Source organism: Lepidochelys kempii, chromosome 1 (assembly GCF_965140285.1).
Source record: "Lepidochelys kempii isolate rLepKem1 chromosome 1, rLepKem1.hap1, whole genome shotgun sequence".
In the NCBI taxonomy this organism is placed as follows: domain Eukaryota; kingdom Metazoa; phylum Chordata; order Testudines; family Cheloniidae; genus Lepidochelys; species Lepidochelys kempii.
This window is the reverse complement of record NC_136380.1, coordinates 325,571,646-325,590,640: the sequence shown is the minus strand read 5'-3', so window position 1 is coordinate 325,590,640 and position 18,995 is coordinate 325,571,646. Positions and strand designations below refer to the sequence as shown.

At 42.2% G+C, this 18,995-nt stretch overlaps 1 protein-coding gene across 2 annotated transcripts in view; it reads left to right on the top strand.

The window, feature by feature from the left end:
• The window catches only part of PRKAR2B (protein kinase cAMP-dependent type II regulatory subunit beta), a 147,132-nt gene that overhangs the window by 99,600 nt on the left and 28,537 nt on the right, over positions 1 to 18,995 (top strand). For both annotated transcript variants that reach the window (XM_073328473.2, XM_073328474.2), the window contains exons 3-4: positions 3,754 to 3,806; positions 5,186 to 5,269. In XM_073328473.2, the coding sequence (XP_073184574.1) occupies positions 3,754 to 3,806; positions 5,186 to 5,269 (137 nt within the window). The remainder of the gene's footprint in view (positions 1 to 3,753; positions 3,807 to 5,185; positions 5,270 to 18,995) is intronic.

The following is an 18,995-nucleotide window of genomic DNA, read 5'->3' as shown; positions in this document are numbered from 1 at the left end:
CTGCCTATGGTGTGTATACACACACTATCTTCTGTGAGGAGTCTTGGATCACTTAGTGCTGTTATACACCAGTAATCAGTTGGAACCTTTTATATGGTAATGTTGCTGCCTTAAATACATGTTACATAGCACTACTCAAGCTTTATCTTAGAGTTATTTATTGTTAGTCACTTGTTACAAGAAAATGAGTGATTCCATTACACTAATGAGTTTCTGGAAGTGTGAAATATGGTTTAATGGTTACTGTTACAGTTTTTATTTCATAATGAAGATATGATTTTGAGACTTTCCTGTGCAATTAATTTATTGTAACTAATTAGTGTATCAAAATGTCTAGAATCAGTAAATAAATTGACAGATTTCAGAGTGACTTCTGGGTACTCTTCTGGTACACCACACAATTCATTGTCTACAGCCAAGCTCTAAGATACAACTGCATTTGCTTCAACCCCTCAGACAAAGACAAACACCTACAAGATCTCTATCAACCATTCTTAAAACTATAATACCCACCTGCTGAAGTGAAAAAACAGATTGACAGAGCCAGAAGAGTACACAGAAGTCACCTACTACAGGACAGGCCGAACAAAGGAAATAACAGAACATCACTAGCTGTCACCTTCAGCCCCCAACTAAAACCTCTCCAGCGCATCATCAAAGATTTACAACCTATCCTGAAAAATGATCCCTCACTCTCACAGATCTTGGGAGACAGACCAGTCCTCGCTTATAGATAGCCCCCCAACCTGAAGCAAATACTCTCCAGCAACCACACAACAAAATCACTAACCCAGGAACCTATCCTTGCAACAAAGCCCGATTCCAACTCTGTCCACATATTTATTCAAGTGACACCATCATAGGACCTAATCACATTAGCCATGCCATCAGGGGCTCGTTCACCTGCACATCTACCAATGTGATATATGCCATTCATGTGCCAGCAATGCCCCTCTGCCATGTACATTGGCCAAACCGGACAGTCTCTATGCAAAAAAATAAATGGACACAAATCTGGACACATTAAATTTCATTTGCCATTTTGTTGCCCTTTTAAAGTCCTTCACAGTCTGCTTTGGTCTTAACTACCTTGAGCAGTGTAGTATCATCTGCAAACTTTTCCACCTCACTGTTTACCCCTTTCTCCAGATAATTTTTGAATAGGATTGGTCCTAGGACTGACCCTTGGGGAACACCACTAGTTAACCCTCTCCATTCTGAAAATTTACCATTTATTCCTACCCTTTGTTCCTGTCTTTTAACCAGTTCTCAATCCATGAAAGGATCTTCCCTTTTATCCTATGACAACTTAATTTACATAAAAGCCTTTGGTGAGGGACCTTGTCAAAGGCTTTCTGGAAATCTACGTACACTATATCCACTGGATCCCCCTTGTCCACATGTTTGTTGATCCCCTCAAAGAACTCTTAATAGATTAGTAAGACATGATCTCCCTTTACAGAAACCATGTTGACTTTTGCCCAACAATTTATGTTGTTCTATGTGTCTGACAATTTTATTCTTTACTGTTGTTTCAACTAATTTGCCCGGTACTGACGTTAGACTTACTAGTCTGTAATTGCCAGGATCACCTCTAGAGCCCTTCTTAAATATTGGCGTTACATTAGCTATCTTCCAGTCATTGGGTACAGAAGCTGATTTAAAGGATAGGTTATAAACCATAGTTAATAGTCCCGCAATTTCACATTTGAGTTCTTTCAGAACTCTTGGGTGAATGCCATCTGGTCCCGGTGACTTGTTACTGTTAAGTTTATCAATTAATTCCAAAACCTCCTCTTGTGACACTTCAATCTGTGACAATTCCTCAGATTTGTCACCTACAAAAGATAGCTCAGGTTTGGGAATCTCCTTAACATCCTCAGCCGTGAAGGCTGAAGCAAAGAATTCGTTTAGTTTCTCTGCGATGACTTTATCGTCTTTAAGTGCTCCTTTTGTACCTCGATCGTCCAGGGCCCCACTGGTAGTTTAGCAGGCTTCCTGCTTCTGATGTACTTAAAAAACATTGTTATTACCTTTTGAGTTTTTGGCTAGCTGTTCTTCAAACTCCTTTTTGGCTTTTTTTATTACATTTTTACATTTAATTTAGCAGTGTTTATGCTCCTTTCTATTTACTTCACTAGGATTGGACTTCCACTTTTTAAAATATGCCTTTTTCATCTCTCACTGCTTCTTTTACATGGTTGTTAAGCCACGGTGGCTCTTTTTTAGTTCTTTTACTGTGTTTTTTAATTTGGGGTATACATTTAAGTTGAGTCTCTATTATGGTGATATCTTGTGATATCGATAACATATGATATCTTGTCTTGAAATACCCACAAGCAAATGAATTAGTAGATTGTGGAGTCTATAGAGTGAAGTAGTAGCTCCAATAAGCAATTGATGGAAAAGAAATTGCACATTTCGTGCCATTCAACTACAGAGCAATGCTTCTGCAATGTTGAAAACCACTGGCTGAACAGTTATAAAATAAACATATACATACTCAATTACAAGACATAAGACCTAACCAAAGGAATGACAGATAACTCTAGTCCTGGCAAAAAGATTGATCGATCAAAATTATAACAGAAGAACTAGGCCTTTATCAATTAGTATACCATAGATTCTGCATTGGCCAGAACAAACTACAGTGATTAAAGAAACGTAACATCATCAGTATCCAGTTATGATAGAAAATGGAAACCATTTTTTGAAGGAATCTGCTAATGACCTAAGAATGAGACAGAGTGAGAATGAACATATATCAAGGAAGAGTGAAGGGAGAACAGATACACTAAAAGGACAAAAATACCTTAATGGATTGATCCAGCTTCCACTTGTGTGAAGAGACTAAAAGATTTAAGACAGATAAGCCTAAATTCAATTTTCTTCTCAATAGATCTAGGAGGCTGTTAAAACGTCTGACAAGACTGACTGAGACCTGTTGATACTGTGATAACATAAAAGATAACAAGTTAAAAAAATGTTTTTGTTAGAATCTGTTAGTGTAGAGAATTGGAGGTGTGGGGGGGAAATGGGAAATGTGCTATACTTTCGCAGGGAGTCTATTGTGTTTATACATGCTGCAAGACACTATGCAGTACTGCACTATGCTTCCTCTTGACACTCTCTGTCTCTCACACAAACAGACAGAAACCAGTTGCAGAGCATGAGACAGAGCATACAGCCATGCTAGAGTTATAGCATATCAGTACTGTTTACTTTGAGTTATTTTTAAGTAAATAGATTACCCTAAAACCTGACTCAGTCATCACTAAAATACGACAGCTACCATAATACTGTTTATAAGAATATTTTGTTTATTTAGAAATACAGTACTGTAGTTGTTCAACAGATTTAATGTTTCCTTTTTATGGGCATATTTCCACTTACTTTGGACCTAATCCAACTCTAGTAAAATCAGCAGGAGGCTTTCCATTGATTCCATAGAAAGTTGTATCAGGCTTGTTAAATTATTGAAACTGTAACGTTTTATAAAATGGACATTGTAGGGTGCCTAGCACAGTGGAGCGCCACAGCTAGTTTGGATCTCTGGATGCTAGTGTAATATAAATATTTAACAACAATAATATGCTTCATGGAAAAAAAAAAGAAAAGAAAAGAAGAGAGAGAAATTATCAGTTACTACAATTCAGTATTGCACGTGGTATGCTTCCTATTATTATTTCTGTAGATGCTTATACAATATGTTGCCTTTTGAGAAACAGCTTAAACTCTTCATTTTTGTTTTAGTATGTGCAGAAGCTTACAATCCTGATGAAGAAGAGGATGACACAGAGTCAAGGGTATGTAACTCAATGGGTGAAATGCTTACCTCTCAGTTTTCAGACATTAGAAATAAAAAAAAAAAAAAAAAAAAAGTCACTGATGATAGTAGTTATGGATCCAATGTAATTATTCTGTGACAGTGTATGAGACTTTGTTCCAAAGAACTGTCATCCCTTTAATTTCTATACTAGGTCCCTATGTAGAGCCCAATTTTTAAAATATTAAAAAATGTTTTGAGTGATGTCCCCTGTGATACCTAGTCTTTTGATGAGACCTTTCTTGTTCAATGATATATGTGCCCAAAGGGCCCTGTGCTCTTAAATTGTCAGTTAATGTCCTTATAATTTTGCAGCAGTATCAATATCTTCCCAGGGGGAAAAAGATAAAATTGCATAGATATTTTCTAAATTTAGAAATGCAATAGTAATTTGTTTGGATTAACAAAACTAATATTTTTAACAACTCAGTATGTCACCCCTTCAAAGGTAGTACATTAACTTTGAGGATAAAGTAGTGCAAGTATAATTTTGATGCAATTTTTAAAGCTGTGCCTCATTTCAGTTGATTGCAATATTTTAAAAGTAATTTAAAAGTGATCCCTTACATATGGTGTTATAGCTATGATGCTTCATTACACCTTCTTAAGACTGTGAACAAAACAAACAATTTGGTTGCCAATCACGTTACTAAAGTGGGATGGGTCAGTCTTTTCTAATTTAGGACATCTGTACCTCACTTGGATGCTATGAAGTTTGTTATTTACTGTGTGAAAATTTTGATGTAATTAACCCAGATATGATGTACAAAGTGTTGGAAAATGATATGGGAAATAAAAGACATTTTGAATGGGACACGTGACTTTGGTGTTACATATCACACCAATATGTTTGAAACATAAACTGAGAACAATAATAAGTTGTTTTAGATAACAAAATTTGAACTCTCAAGGGTTTGCAAAAATGAATTGGATGTTAGTGGTATAGTGGCTGGATAAGCACAAACAGATTAGTGCTGCTCTCCCTAATACTCTGGTGCAGTGCTTAATTTGTGCCAGGGTTTGTCAGGGCTGAGCCCTGGCACCCCTAGGCTTGGCAGTTCATACTTCTGGCACCTTTGGGCTTGGTGCATCAGTTATGAACGTAAAAAATTGCTTGAGCCTTGGCACCTCTTTCCTTACAAATTAACCACTGCTGTGATGTAATGTCTTTATTGAGTATGTCCCCAAGTCTTTAGGGTTTTGAGAGAAGAATGCTGCCAAGGGTGTTATACTGTTATGTAAACTTTCTTAGCAGGTTTAGTTCAGAGTTTCAGCTATGTGCTCTTTTATGATGATCATTTTTAAGGTTCTGCATGGAGAAAAGAAAATTAAACCAGGAGTTTCTATTATCTCTTTCAGATTATTTACCCCAAAACAGATGATCAGCGAAACAGATTGCAAGAGGCTTGCAAGGACATTCTTCTTTTTAAGAATTTAGATCCGGTAAGAGATTCTTTACAGTGAGCAATATTTAGCAGTGCCAATAAGATTGAATTCAGTTAGAGTTTGGTATAGACATTCTTGCAACAAACTTACATCTTGTAAGGTAATAATACATTTGCTGTTGCTTGTCTTGAGCTTTTTGTAAGCTGTATAGATGCCCATTTCACAAAAGGAAAAGTATTATAAAAATTTGTGAGGTGTATACAGCACAGTTCTTTCCTTTAGTAGCAAGTAACGTAACACCGATAGTGGTGAAAGCGAAATACATTAACACGATTGTAAAATGTTTTGACCTTTCAGAGGCTTACTTAAAAACTACTTTAAGAGATTAAAAAGTGTTGATACATATAAATGCACATCAATTCATTAAAAAACTTTAAGAAAGTTGCTTCTGATGTTGTTCGTTTTATAGCATCCAAAAGTGTGCTAAATGCCTCTCAGAAATCTCATAAGGCAAGGTCCCTGCCCCAAACAGTAGACAATCTGAGGCCTGGTCTATGCTACAAAGTTAGGCTGGCCTGAGTTGCCGTACAGTGACCTAGTTATGCCTGTGTCCACGCTCAGATTTGTCTCCTGCCAATGTAAGCGCCCTGTTACAGCAGCAGTGACGCCACCTCCCTGAATGGTGTTGAGCCAGGGCTGAGGCAGTGTGACAGATTACACAGGATCCACGCCGAACCCTAACAGTCCTCCAGTTCCACAATGCCTGACACTGACCAGTGATCACAATTGTGAACTCCACTGGACAGGGGTCATGGAGGGTGGAAGCACACCCACCCTTTTAAAATGCCCATGTATTTTTGAAATGCCTTTTCCTGATTGCCCAGTTTGACAAGCACACGTAGCAGCTCTCCCTTGTTGTGTGCAGCTCACCAGGCCATCTACACATTCCAGATATGTTCCTGCCTAAAAGAGGCAGGAGGTGTTGATCTCCTGGGCCTGTGGGGAGAAGAGGCTGTGCAGGAACAGCTACAGACCAGGCATAGCAATGTGGACATCTATGAAAAGATTGCACAGGGAATATAGACAAAGGGGTACGATGGGGATCAGCGGTGGTGCTGCATGAGAGCAAAGGAACTACAGCAGGCATACCGTAAGGCCAGGGAGGCCAAGAGTCTTAATTAAAACTATCTTTCGATAGGTTTTTTCCTCAAACAGCATTTGATCAAAAAAATCTGATCTAAATAAAAAATATCCGATTTTTTTTAATTGATTTTTATCCACCCTGGTGTGAGAGGGAGAGAGACGGACTCTGTGTGTGTTTGCGCGCGCGCGCACTGCTGGGGAAGTTTCTGAGAGACGCCGTATGCGGTCTCTTTAAGGCACTCATTGAAAGCTGTCCTGAGCCCTGTCTCCCCTCCCCCGCTCTTCAGAAATGGGGTACATGGGCAGGGGGGAGTAGAATAAGGGGAGACGGACAGAGACTGTGAGAGCTAGCTGCTGGGGAAGTCTCAGAAACCATGCACTGTCTCTTTAAGAAAGGCACTCACTCACTCACCGTTCAGACCTCAGAAGCTCCGAGTTCTCCTGAGCCAGGCTGTCCCCTCACCCCTGCTCTGCGGAGACGGGATACAGGGGCGGGGGGGCAGAGACACCCTGACATCAGCACCCTCTCTCTCCCTCCCCCCTACTCTGCACAGCCAGCAGGAGGATTCTGGAAGCAGCTGCAGGACGGGCAACATGATTGCAAAGCAGCGGGGGTAGGGGCATCTGAACACACACTGCCAGATGTGCACACTCTGCTAATCAACTGGGCAGCACTTGAATCTCTCCTGGGTGGCTGCCCAACCACACAGCTTACAGGGAACACAGGTGGAGACCCCACCAACACCCTGCAGACCACCATGGATGCCTCAGACAGAAACCTGCTGTGAACAGCAAGGAGGTGGAAGAGAAGGAGGGACACGTAGGTGTGGTAGGGAGGATGTGTTCTCTGAGATCCTGCAAGACAGTGCTGCTCTAGACCATGAACAGGGGGCCTGGAAGATGACTAGAGCCGACAGCCTTGAGAAAGAAAAAGTGGAGAAGAGAAAGGCACAGAAGTCCCAGCAGGAAAAGGAGAGGAAGATGCACCAGGACAGAATGGGGCTTCTCAGGCAGCAAACCCAAGTGCTGCACTCTTGTCGACGAACAGTTCCAACAGTTGTGAGCTTGCCTCCCTCTGCAGTCAATGGAGAACTCCATTTCAACAGCTCCCTATACCTCCCAATATTCCACATTGCATCATAGACCACATCCTGACCCCTACTGCTCCACACTGGGGGACAGTTAGGAAAACAACAGCTTCAATAGACCCATTTGTGAGAGACATGGCTGGTGTACGTTTGGTAGAAATGGATTTAAATGGACAGTACCGTTCTACTTTTCAAGTTTTGTTCATTGATTTTATAAGTTTATACTGGTTTTTAATTGCATATTATTGTTTTGCATTGGTTTTGGTGGGCAATACATTTTTATATTTTGGAACAAAATAATCTTTATTACTCCATAATGTATACTACAAAATGCCTAGTGCTACAAAAGCACACCTTACTTGTAATACAACACCACCACAGAACTCATTAGTTCAGTTAAAAACACAGTGTACTAATTATGAATGTATAGGAAGCACTGCATAATTCATAGTTTCATTAAAAGACAGTGTGATATTCATAAATATACACCACTACACAATTCTTAACTCCCAAAATTTCAGGGCCAGGCAGATCACTGTCCAGCACAGCACATTACTATGGCTGACCTTTAAAGTGCTCTTTTAAGGCCTCCCTCAGCCGCATAGCTCTGCAATGAACTCTAATGGCCCTTGTGTCTGGCTGTTCAAACTCAGCAGACAGCTGTTCCACCTCCACCCCAGTGGCAACTTTTCTGCTTTTGCCTCACAGATATTATGTGGGATACAGCAGGCAGCTATAACCATTGGGATATTTTTTCTCACTGAGCTCTAATCTAGTGAGTAAACACCACCAGCATCCCTTTAATTTGCAAAAGCACATTCAGCAGTCATTCTCATCTGCTGAGTCAGTTGTTGAATCTTTCCTTGGCTCTGTCAAGGTGGCCAGGGAACAGCTTCATGAGCAAGGTGTAGGCTGAGTCCCCCAAGATCATTATTGGCACTTCAGCATCACCAGTGGTAATCCGCAAGTTGGGAAAAAATGTTCTCTATTTGCAGCTTCCTAAACACTCCTGTGTCCTTAAAGATGTGAGCATCATGTTCCTTCCCTGACCAGCCCACACTGATATCAGTGAAGTATGCCTGGTGATTGACCAGTGCTTGTATAACCAAAGAAAACTAGCTGCTTCTGTTGATGTAGCCCTTTCTGTAGTAAGATGGGCTGGGGCCAAAATAGGGATGTGCATGCTATCACCCCACCACAGTTTGGGAACCCCATAGCTGCAGATCAGTCCGCAATATCTGCCATGTGCAGGACAATCAATCACTCTCCTGTGTAGCAGGATTAATAACCCTACATGCTTGCATAACAAGGGCCTCACTGGATTTTCCAATTCCAAAATGATTTCCAACTAAGCTTCAACACTGCAACTGCCACCGGCTTTTTAACCATCAATGCCGCTCTCATTCATTCTGGTGTCCATGTGCTGGAGGGCTGGGGTGATCTCAGGACCCAAATCCAGAAATGTGGCCTTTCCCATCCGAAATTTCTGCAGCCACTGCTAGTCATCTCAAGCCTGCATTACGATGTAATCCCACCAGTCAGTGCTTGTTTCTTGGGCCCAGAATGATTACTTCACTATCTGAAGCTGCTCCACGAATGCCAGCAACAACCTTGAATTGTTTATCACTTTGTCCCTTTGTATTTCCTGGTCTTTTGAGGACAGATTACTAAGTAAAAGGTATACCCCTCCCCCACCCCCACACGACAACCTTAATTCTGCCCTCTGAACAATGCCTTGACTGACCCTGAATGCACATGCTAGCATTCTGCCCTTACAGATACTACAGAACACTTTAGGAACAAACCACGTGAACCCTGTAGGACAGGGGTAAGCAACCTATGGCACGCAAGCTGATTTTCAGTGGCACTCACACTGTCCGGGTCCTGGCCCCTGGTCAGCGGGGGCTCTGCATTTTAGTTTAATTTTAAATGAAGCTTCTTAAACATTTATAAACCTTATTTACTTTACATACAACAATGGTTTAGTTATATTATAGACTTATAGAAAGAGACCTTCTAAAAACGTTAAAATGTATTACTGGCATGCGAAACCTTGAAGTGAATAAATGAAGACTCGGCACACCACTTCTGAAAGGCTGCCGACCCCTGCTGTAGGGCAAAGTGTAAAAATTTCTCTTTCCTAAGACAAAGCTGAGGGTTAGGTCTGGCATAGCTGACTATACCTGCCCTACTCTCAAATACTGAGCCTTTTCCACACAAACCGCCCCAGACTTGCTAAATGTTACCACTTCTTCACCCTGAGGATTTCCTTTGAGACATTGCCTTCACCCACCCCTCACTAAGCCTTGGAGGCCACCATGTCACAAGACTGCTGACAATCTTCATGGCAAGAGGACACCCTTATGCACATACTGCAAATACAGCCTAATGAAATGAGGTATAGTTGATCCTTCAAAGTATGCATGTACCTCGTCATATCACAGTAAGAGCAGTGCTAAGCTGCTCCAACTGACCCCCCCACCATTCAATAAAGCTATACCTAACAGTAAAGGCAGCTGGAGTATGCACAGATTAATGCTGAAATTTGAATCTGTGGATTACAATACAAATAGTAGTACACCCTTAGAACTTTCTCATGTCTACTTATTATGGCAGCCCCCTTACTGAATCATTCCCAGTGGCAATTGCCAGCTCCAGATGGCAGAGCTTAAGCTGCATTGTGGAGATGGCATGTACCTTAACACTTCATTTCCTGTTTTTCCGAGGTTCATATTTGCATTACTTTAACTCTTCCTTTCCTGGTGTTCAGAGGTTTAAGTTTAGCCATTCTTCACGTTCTGGAAGGACACTAGGCACCATTGGGCAACCTTCCTTCTGTGCTAACTAGGATTTTGGGCATTTAATTTTACACGTACAGGTATAATGCTCTGATATCTGCAGCCAGTTTGTATAGACAAGATGAACATCTAAAGGGCACATAATCTTGTGACACAATTAGCTTTACTTACTTGTATGACTTATTTTATATTAAATTTATTAGGCTGTTTGATGTCAAAATATACCAGAGATGCCTCTTTGAGTTGACATTCAGTACTGTGCTGTAGGGGGTTGTCTGGGCCTTACAGGAGCTCCTTGTTAAAATTCTGTTGCCACCAAAATGCAAGGAAGGTCATGACGATTTCCATGCCAGTGATGCAGTTTATCCCTCCCTGGATATAATTATATTATCTTCGTCAGGGATGACTCAGCTCATTATATATACACATTTTACTTTAGGAGTGGACTGGATTATATTAAATGGCAAAAAACAAAAAATTCCCACACTCTCACTACATTGTCACTGTCATGCTGTCTAGACACCAAAAAGTGGGGGTATGTTCTGTTGTTATATTTCAGCAATCTAGTAACAAATGTGAATTCCTGAAGTACTTTAACAGTCTGACCATGGAGTCACAGACTGTCCCCCTTGGGCACATAAGTCTATCTTGTCACTTGGGCAAGCTGGACTTAGTGATAAATGGTCACTTACAACAAAGATCACAAAATATTAAAAAATAGTGCTCTCAGACCCAAAAGACCAGTTACTTACCTCCCGTCAATGTGTACCTTAGTTAGCTTACTATAAGATTAGCTACAAATGTTGTCTTTGGTGTGAAATCTAAGGATTTATTAACTAGGAAAAATAAATGAATTATTTACAGGTTAAAGCAGGCAATATTTTATATATATATATATATATATATATATATATATATATACACACACACACACATGCACACACACAAATAAGTTACAATCTGTGGTTCCAAAAGGTGACAGAGCGATAGTAGTCTGTCAGCTCTGAATGTCTTTTAGGGCTAACCCAGGTTGACGCTGGGGATCTGCTCTTTTTTCCTGGCTCCAGCCCTGCGAGAGTCCAACAGCAAAGAGATGAAAAATATTCATGTCAGCTATCTTTATTTCCCTCTTGACAAGCACTTATGCATATAGCTTGTGTAGGGACAATGAGCAAAGTCTTTGTATAGTGATGCTTCACAATGGCCCACTTAGTTCTGATAGTCCTCTTTGCTGAGTGAGGGAATCACTCCTCCTGCCTGAGTTCACAAGTTCAGAGCAGGCCTTTTTACAGTTATAAAGTAAAACCTACATTATTCCTTATAACATGGGATACAGACATAAGTAAGATTAATGCATACAGCAACTTACAAGCATTTTATAAAGTCTAAACACTAAAACGCATCTTTACAAATTCAACGGCTATTTGAACAATATCAACATACAGGTGAGCTGGTCTGGATTCCAGCTGTGCCTTGGCAATAGCTGACACCTGGTCTGCCAGCATCACAGTCACTCCACCCCTAACTTTAAATTACACACAGTGAACACTGTCTTATGCTAACATTTTTCAGAAACAAAGTATAACTGCCAGCAAAGTGTCATTTAATATGTTTCTTTGCCAATTGCTGGTATCTCTTCTTTGTATAAAGTTCTGGAAGAGCATTTCTGATGAAATGAGAAGCGAATGAACAGTTATATTATCTCATTCTATCTGCAAGTACTGTTGGTATGCAACTACAGCGACAACTTTGGTGAAGACCCTTGTTAAAATATACATTTGTACCACATCACCCTGCTGCTGTGGTAGGCGGGGAGCTGGAGGGATCCCCCTGTTGCCCACGGCAGCTGACAAATCCAATTTAAGAGCAACACAGATTTCACAGATCCATGTGTTGTCTGAGTTAGAGTCCAGGATTACAGCACACTGCTTTTGTCTTTCTTGCTTTGCATCCATCCTCTGGATCAAAGCTGCTTCATGTTCAGCTGTACATATATTCCCTCCAAACTGGACGGGATTCTGCATGCTCTTCCCAGCTTTCTACATATGATATGAAGTCATTCAACATCAATCATATCTATATATAAAATAGGTCAGACAAAGAACTTTGCATTATGTGAAATTTTCAGGTATCTTAAACTCTTCTTTGTAACTGTTCTGTGCCACCCTTGTGACACTTAGTATTACATTCAACGTTTTTTAACCTATTTTTATTGTAGTATTTTTTCTGTTTCTGCAAAACTGCCAGTGAATATTACTTCATTTAAGACTACCTGAATTGAATTTTTTCCTATACTATGTGATTAGGTGGTGAGATATATGAATGTTTTATTAAAAAGAAAAGGAGTACTTGTGGCACCTTAGAGACTAACAAATTTGAGCATAAGCTTTCGTGAGCTACAGCTCACTTCATCGGATACATTCAGTGGAAAATACAGTGGGGAGATTTATATACATAGAGAACATGAAACAATGGGTGTTACCATACACACTGTAACAAGAGAGTGATCACTTAAGGTGAACTATTACCAGCAGGAGGGGTGGGGCAGGGGGAGAAACCTTTCGTAGTGATAATCAAAGTGGGTCATTTCCAGCAGTTGACAAGAATGTCTGAGGAACAGTGGTGGGCAGAGGGGGGGAATAAACATGGGGAAATAGTTTTACTTTGTGTAATGACCAGTCCACTCCCAGTCTCTATTCAAGCCTAAGTTAACTGTATCCAGTTTGCAAATTAATTCCAATTCAGCAGTCTCTCGTTGGAGTCTGTTTTTGAAGTTTTTTTGTTGAAGAATTGCAACTTTTAGGTCTGTAATCGAGTGACCAGAGAGATTGAAGTGTTCTCCGACTGGTTTTTGAATGTTATAATTCTTGACGTCTGATTTGTGTCCATTTATTCTTTTACGTAGAGACTGTCCAGTTTGACCAATGTACATGGCAGAGGGGCATTGCTGGCACATGATGGCATATATCACATTGGTAGATGTGCAGGTGAACGAGCCTCTGATAGTGTGGCTGATGTGATTAGGCCCTATGATGGTGTCTCCTGAATAGATATGTGACCACAGTTGGCAATGGGATTTGGTGCAAGGATAGGTTCCTGGGTTAGTGGTTCTGTTGTGTGGTTGCTGGTGAGTATTTGCTTCAGGTTTAGGGGCTCTCTGTAAGCAAGGATTGGCCTGTCTCCCAAGATCTGAGAGTGATGGGTTGTCCTTCAGGATAGGTTGTAGATCCTTGATGATGCATTGGAAAGGTTTTAGTTGGGGGCTGAAGGGGATGGCTAGTGGTGTTCTGTTGTTTTCTTTGTTGGGCATGTCCTGTAGTAGGTAACTTCTGGGTACTCTTCTGGCTCTGTCAGTCTGTTTCTTCACTTCAGCTGGGTGGGTATTGTAGTCATAAGAATGCTTGATAGAGATCTTATAAGTGTTTGTCTCTGTCTGAGGGGTTGGAGCAAATGCGGTTGTATCGCAGAGCTTGGCTGTAGACAATGGATCGTGTGGTGTGGTCTGGATGAAAGCTGGAGGCATGTAGTTAGGAATAGCGGTCAGTAGGTTTCCGGTATAGGGTGGTGTTTATGTGACCATCGCTTATTAGCACCGTAACGTCCAGGAAGTGGATCTCTTGTGTGGACTGGTCCAGGCTGAGGTTGATGGTGGGATGGAAATTGTTGAAATCATGGTGGAATTCCTCAAGGGCTTCTTTTCCATGGGGCCAGATGATGATGTCATCAGTGTAGCGCAAGTAGAGTAGGGGAATTAGGGGACAAGAGCTGAGGAAGTGTTCTAAGTCAGCCTTAAAAATGTTGGCATACTGTGGGGCCATGCCGTAACCATAGCAGTGCCGCTGATTTGAAGGTATACATTGCCCCCAAGTGTGAAATAGTTACGCGTGAGGACAAAGTCACAAAGTTCAGCCACCAGGTTTGCCATGACATTGTCGGGGATACTGTTCCTGACGGCTTATAGTCCATCTTTGTGTGGAATGTTGGTGTAGAGGGCTTCTACATCCGTAGTGGCCAGGATGGTGTTTTCAGGAAGATCACCGATGGATTGTAGTTTCCTCAGGAAGTCAGTGGTGTCTCGAAGATAGCTGGGAGTGCTGGTAGTGTAGGGCCTGAGGAGGGAGTCTACATAGCCAGACAATCCTGCTGTCAAGGTGCCAATGCCTGAGATGATGGGTAATCCAGGATTTCCAGGTTTATGGATCTTGGGTAGCAGATAGAATTCGAGGTTCCAGGGGTGTGTCTGTGCGGATTTGTTCTTGTGCTTTTTGAGGGCAAATGATGTAGTTTCTTTTGGTAACCCTCAGTGGGATCAGAGGGTAATGGCTTGTAGAAAGTGGTGTTGGAAAGCTGCCTAGCAGCCTCTTGTTCATATTCCGACCTATTCGTGATGACGACAGCACCTCCTTTATCAGCCTTTTTGATTATGATGTCAGAATTGTTTCTGAGGCTGTGGATGGCATTGTGTTCTGCACAGCTGAGGTTATGGGGCAAGCGATGCTGCTTTTCCACAATTTCAGCCTGTGCATGTCGGCGGAAGCACTCTATGTAGAAGTCCAGTCTGTTGTTTCGACCTTCAGGAGGAGTCCACCCAGAATCCTTCTTTTTGTAGTCTTGGTAAAAAGGTCTCTGTGGGTTAGTATGTTGTTCAGAGGTGTGTTGGAAATGTTCCTTGAGTCGGAGACGTCGAAAATAGAATGTTTTATTGTGAACTACTTGGTGAATGAAGGATGATCTGGCTATGAGACAGTAACTCTGAGATTTGTATGCACAGTATGCAATGAGAGGTTTGTGGTTATAGATGAGGTATTGTGTATAGGAAGAAGGGAGTTTTTGATGGCTAGTAATGTTTTTATTTAATTAATATCTATTCAGCTCTTAATCTATTTTAAATACATTTTTGTCTGGGAATTTCCTTTGTTTTTAGGAAATATTTAAAAGCAATGATTCAGATTCTGAGGCCAGAAGGGATGAGTATAATCATCTGTCTGATCTCCAGTGTAACACAGGCCATAAAACTTTCCCCAAAATAATTGCTAGATCATATCTTTCATGAAAACATCCAATCTTGATATAAAAATGGTCAGTGACGGAGAATCCACCATGAACCTTGTAAATTGTTCCAATGGTTAATTACTCTCACTGTTAAAAATGTATTCCAGTCTGAATTTGTTTAGCTTCAACTTTCAGCCATTGGATCATGTTATACCTTTCTCTGCTACCACTCCCCCAATTTTTGAGTCATCTGCAAATGCTAAGTGATGATTTTATGTTTTCTTCCAGATCATTGGAAAAATGTTAAAATGTAGGGCCAAGAACTGATCTCTGTGGGACTCCACTAGGAACAGACCCGCTCAATGACAATTCCCCATTTACAGTTGCATTTTGAGAACTATCACTTAGCCAATTTTTGATCCAGTTAATTTGTTTCATATTATTTTTATAATGTCCTAATTTTTAAATCAAAATGTCTTGTGGTACCCAGTCAAATGCCTTACAGTGTAGATATTACATCAACACTATTATCTTTATCCATCAAACTTGTAATCACATCAAAAACATATCAAGTTAGTTTGACAGGATCTATTTTCTATAAACCCATGTTGATTTGTATTAATTACATTACCCTCCTTTAGTTCTTTATCAGTCAAGATCCATATCGGTTGCTCCATTATCGTGACCAAGATAGAGATCAGGCTGATTACCCAGCTCATCCTATTTACCCTTTTAAAAAAATTGACATTAGCTTTCTTCCAGTCTCTTAGAACTTCCCCAGTGCTTCAAGACTTATAGAAAAAACAAATTAATGGTCCATCAAACTCCTCAGCCAGCTCTCTTAAAACTTTTGAATAAAACTCATTTGGACCTGCTGATTTAAAAATGTCTGACTTTAGTAGCTTCTGTTTAACATCCTTCAGACATATTATCACCACCATATGATGACACTATATCATCTGGGTTTTTTTGGCTGCCTTCATTTCCCCTCTGTACCAGGGGAAATGATTTTAACCAGTACAGATTTCTCTCTCAACTGTGGAATTGTGGCTTTTGGGGTATCCTAAATGACTCCCAATTATCATTCATATTCTTCTGATTAAATTCTTCCTCCCTTGATTAGGCTCATAATTGTTTTCAGCTTTGTAAAATTGGCCCCGTTAAAGCTGCAAGTATGTATATTAATGGTCTGAACTTTTTTCAGAGTAGCAGCCGTGTTAGTCTGTGTCCGCAAAAAGAAAAGGAGTACTTGTGGCACTTTAGAGACTAACAAATCTATCTGAGCACAAGCTTTTGTGAGCTACAGCTCACTTCATCGGATGCAACTTGATTCTGCTTGCACATTATAAATGTGATCAAACCATGATCACTTGTACCTCAGCTGTTGTTCATTTTTAGTTCTGTGATCAGTTCCTGATTATCTGCTAAGACAAAAGTAGTTGTTGGCTGCAACACTTTTTGAACTAGGAAATTGTCATCTATAACGTTTAGAAATTCCAAGGCCGTTTTAGGACAGGCACCATGAGAGCTCCAGAGCATGTCATTTACAATGAAGTCCCCCAGGATCACACAGCTTTTTTCCCCTACACATTGTAGATAGGTGCATAAGGAAGCAGTCTGTCAGCCAACTGGGATGAGGGTGGTCTAGCCTGTGATACTCTCCTGTTAGCTTCCTCTGTATGTGGCTCTCAAGTTCATTAGAATGGCCATACTGGGTCAAACTATAGGACACTGTACTAGATGGACCAGTCTTCTGATATTGGCCAGTGCCAGATACTTCAGAGGGATTGAAAAGAACAGGACAATTACTGAGTGATCCATCCAGTGATGAGCTGCCAAAATCTTAACAACCGGTTCCCTCCTCACCCCATGAGGGGGTTGTGGCCAATCCCTATCCCCCGGGACCTCTGCCCCATCCAACCCCCCCACGTTCCTTGACGCCCCCCCCCGGGACCTCTGCCCCATCCACCCCCCTCCCCTGTCCCCTGACTGCCCCCAGAACCGGGCAGGAGGGTCTCGTGGGCCACCATACTGGGTGCCCACGTGGCCCCGCCCCTAAGAACCAGAGGGACCTGCCAGGGGTGAGGTGGGGAGTTCCGGCAGTGCTTACCTGGGGCGGCTCCCAGGAAGCATCTGGCATGTCCCTCTGGCTCCTGGGGCGGGGTAGCGTAGCTGGGGGGAGCAGGGGAAGTGGCTGCTCCCCGCACTGATCACATCAAAAGTGGCACCTTAGGCACGGACTCCGTGGGTGCTCCGGGGCTGGAGCATGCACGGGGAAAATTTGGTGGGTGCAGAGCACGCACCGGCAGCTCCCCACCCCCGCACCTGCCCCCAGCTCACCTCTGCTCTGTCTCCTCCCCTGTACGTGCCGCCCTGCTCTGCTTCCCCGCCCCATGCCCCCCGGCTTCCCGCGAATTAGCTGTTCACGCGGGAAGGCTGGGAGGGCTGAGAAGCAAGCGGCGGCTTCACGCTCAGGCCTGCGGGGGCGAGCTGAGGCGGGGAGCAGTTCCCCTGGATGCCCCCCAGGTTACCTGCTGCTGCGCGGGCGGCCCTCCTCGTGCCCCAGCTCACCTCCACTCCGCCTCCTTGGGCCTGAACGCGAAGCTGCCGCCTGCTTCTCAGCCCTCCCAGGCTTCCCACACAAACAGCTGATTTGTGGGAAACCGTGGGGTGGAGGGGGCAAGAGAAGCAGAGTGGGGCAGTGCGTTCAGGGAAGGAGGCAGAGCAGAGGTGAGGTGGAGCTGGGCAGGGAGCTGCCGGTGGGTGCTCTGCACCCACCAAATTTTCCCCGTGGGTGCTCCAGCCCCAGAGCACCCATGGAGTCGGCACCTAAGGTGCCACTTTTGGCTGGTTAAATTTAGAAGCCCTTTTAGAACCGGTTGTCCTTCACGGGACAACTGGTTCTAAAAGGACTTCTAAATTTGACAACCGGTTCCAGCGAACCAGTGCGAACCTGCTCCAGCTCACCACGGGATCCATCCCTTGTTGTCCAGTCTCAGCTTCTGTCAATCTGAGTTTAGGGACACCCAGAGCATGGCATTGTGTCCCTGACCATCCTCCAAGAACTGATCTAATTCTTCTTTGGATCCAGTTATACTTCTGGCCTTCATAACAGTCCAACACAATGAGTTCCACAGGTTGACTGTGTGTTATGTGAAGAAGTACTTCTTTATGTTTGTGAAAACTATTTCTTCCTATCCTTCATTTCCTATCTTTTAACCAGTTGCTGATGCATGAGAGGACTGTCTTTTATTCCATGACTGCTTTACTTTGCTTGAGCCTTTGGGGTGGGATCTTGTCAAAGGCTTTCTGAAAGTCCAAGTACAGCATACATTATATCCACTGGATATCCATGTATACCATGTCCACTTGCTTGTTGACGCCCTCAAAGAATTCTTATAGATTGGGGAGGCATGATTTCCCTTATAAAAACTGTGTTGACTTTTCCCCAACACACTTTTATTTATTGGTCTGTTCTTTACAGTAGTTTTAACAAGTGTGCCTTGTAATTGCCAGGATGGCCTCTGGGGCCTTTTTTAAAACTTGGCATCACGTTAGCTACCCTCCAGTCATCTAATACAGAGGCTGATTTAAGTGATAGGTTATATACCATACTTGTTAGTTCTGCAATTTCATATTTGAATTCCCTCAGAACTCTTGGATGAATACTGTCTGTTCCCAGTGACTTACTACTGTTTAATTTATCAATTTGATACCTCAATCTAGGACAGTTCTTCAGATATGCAACCTAAAAAGAATGGC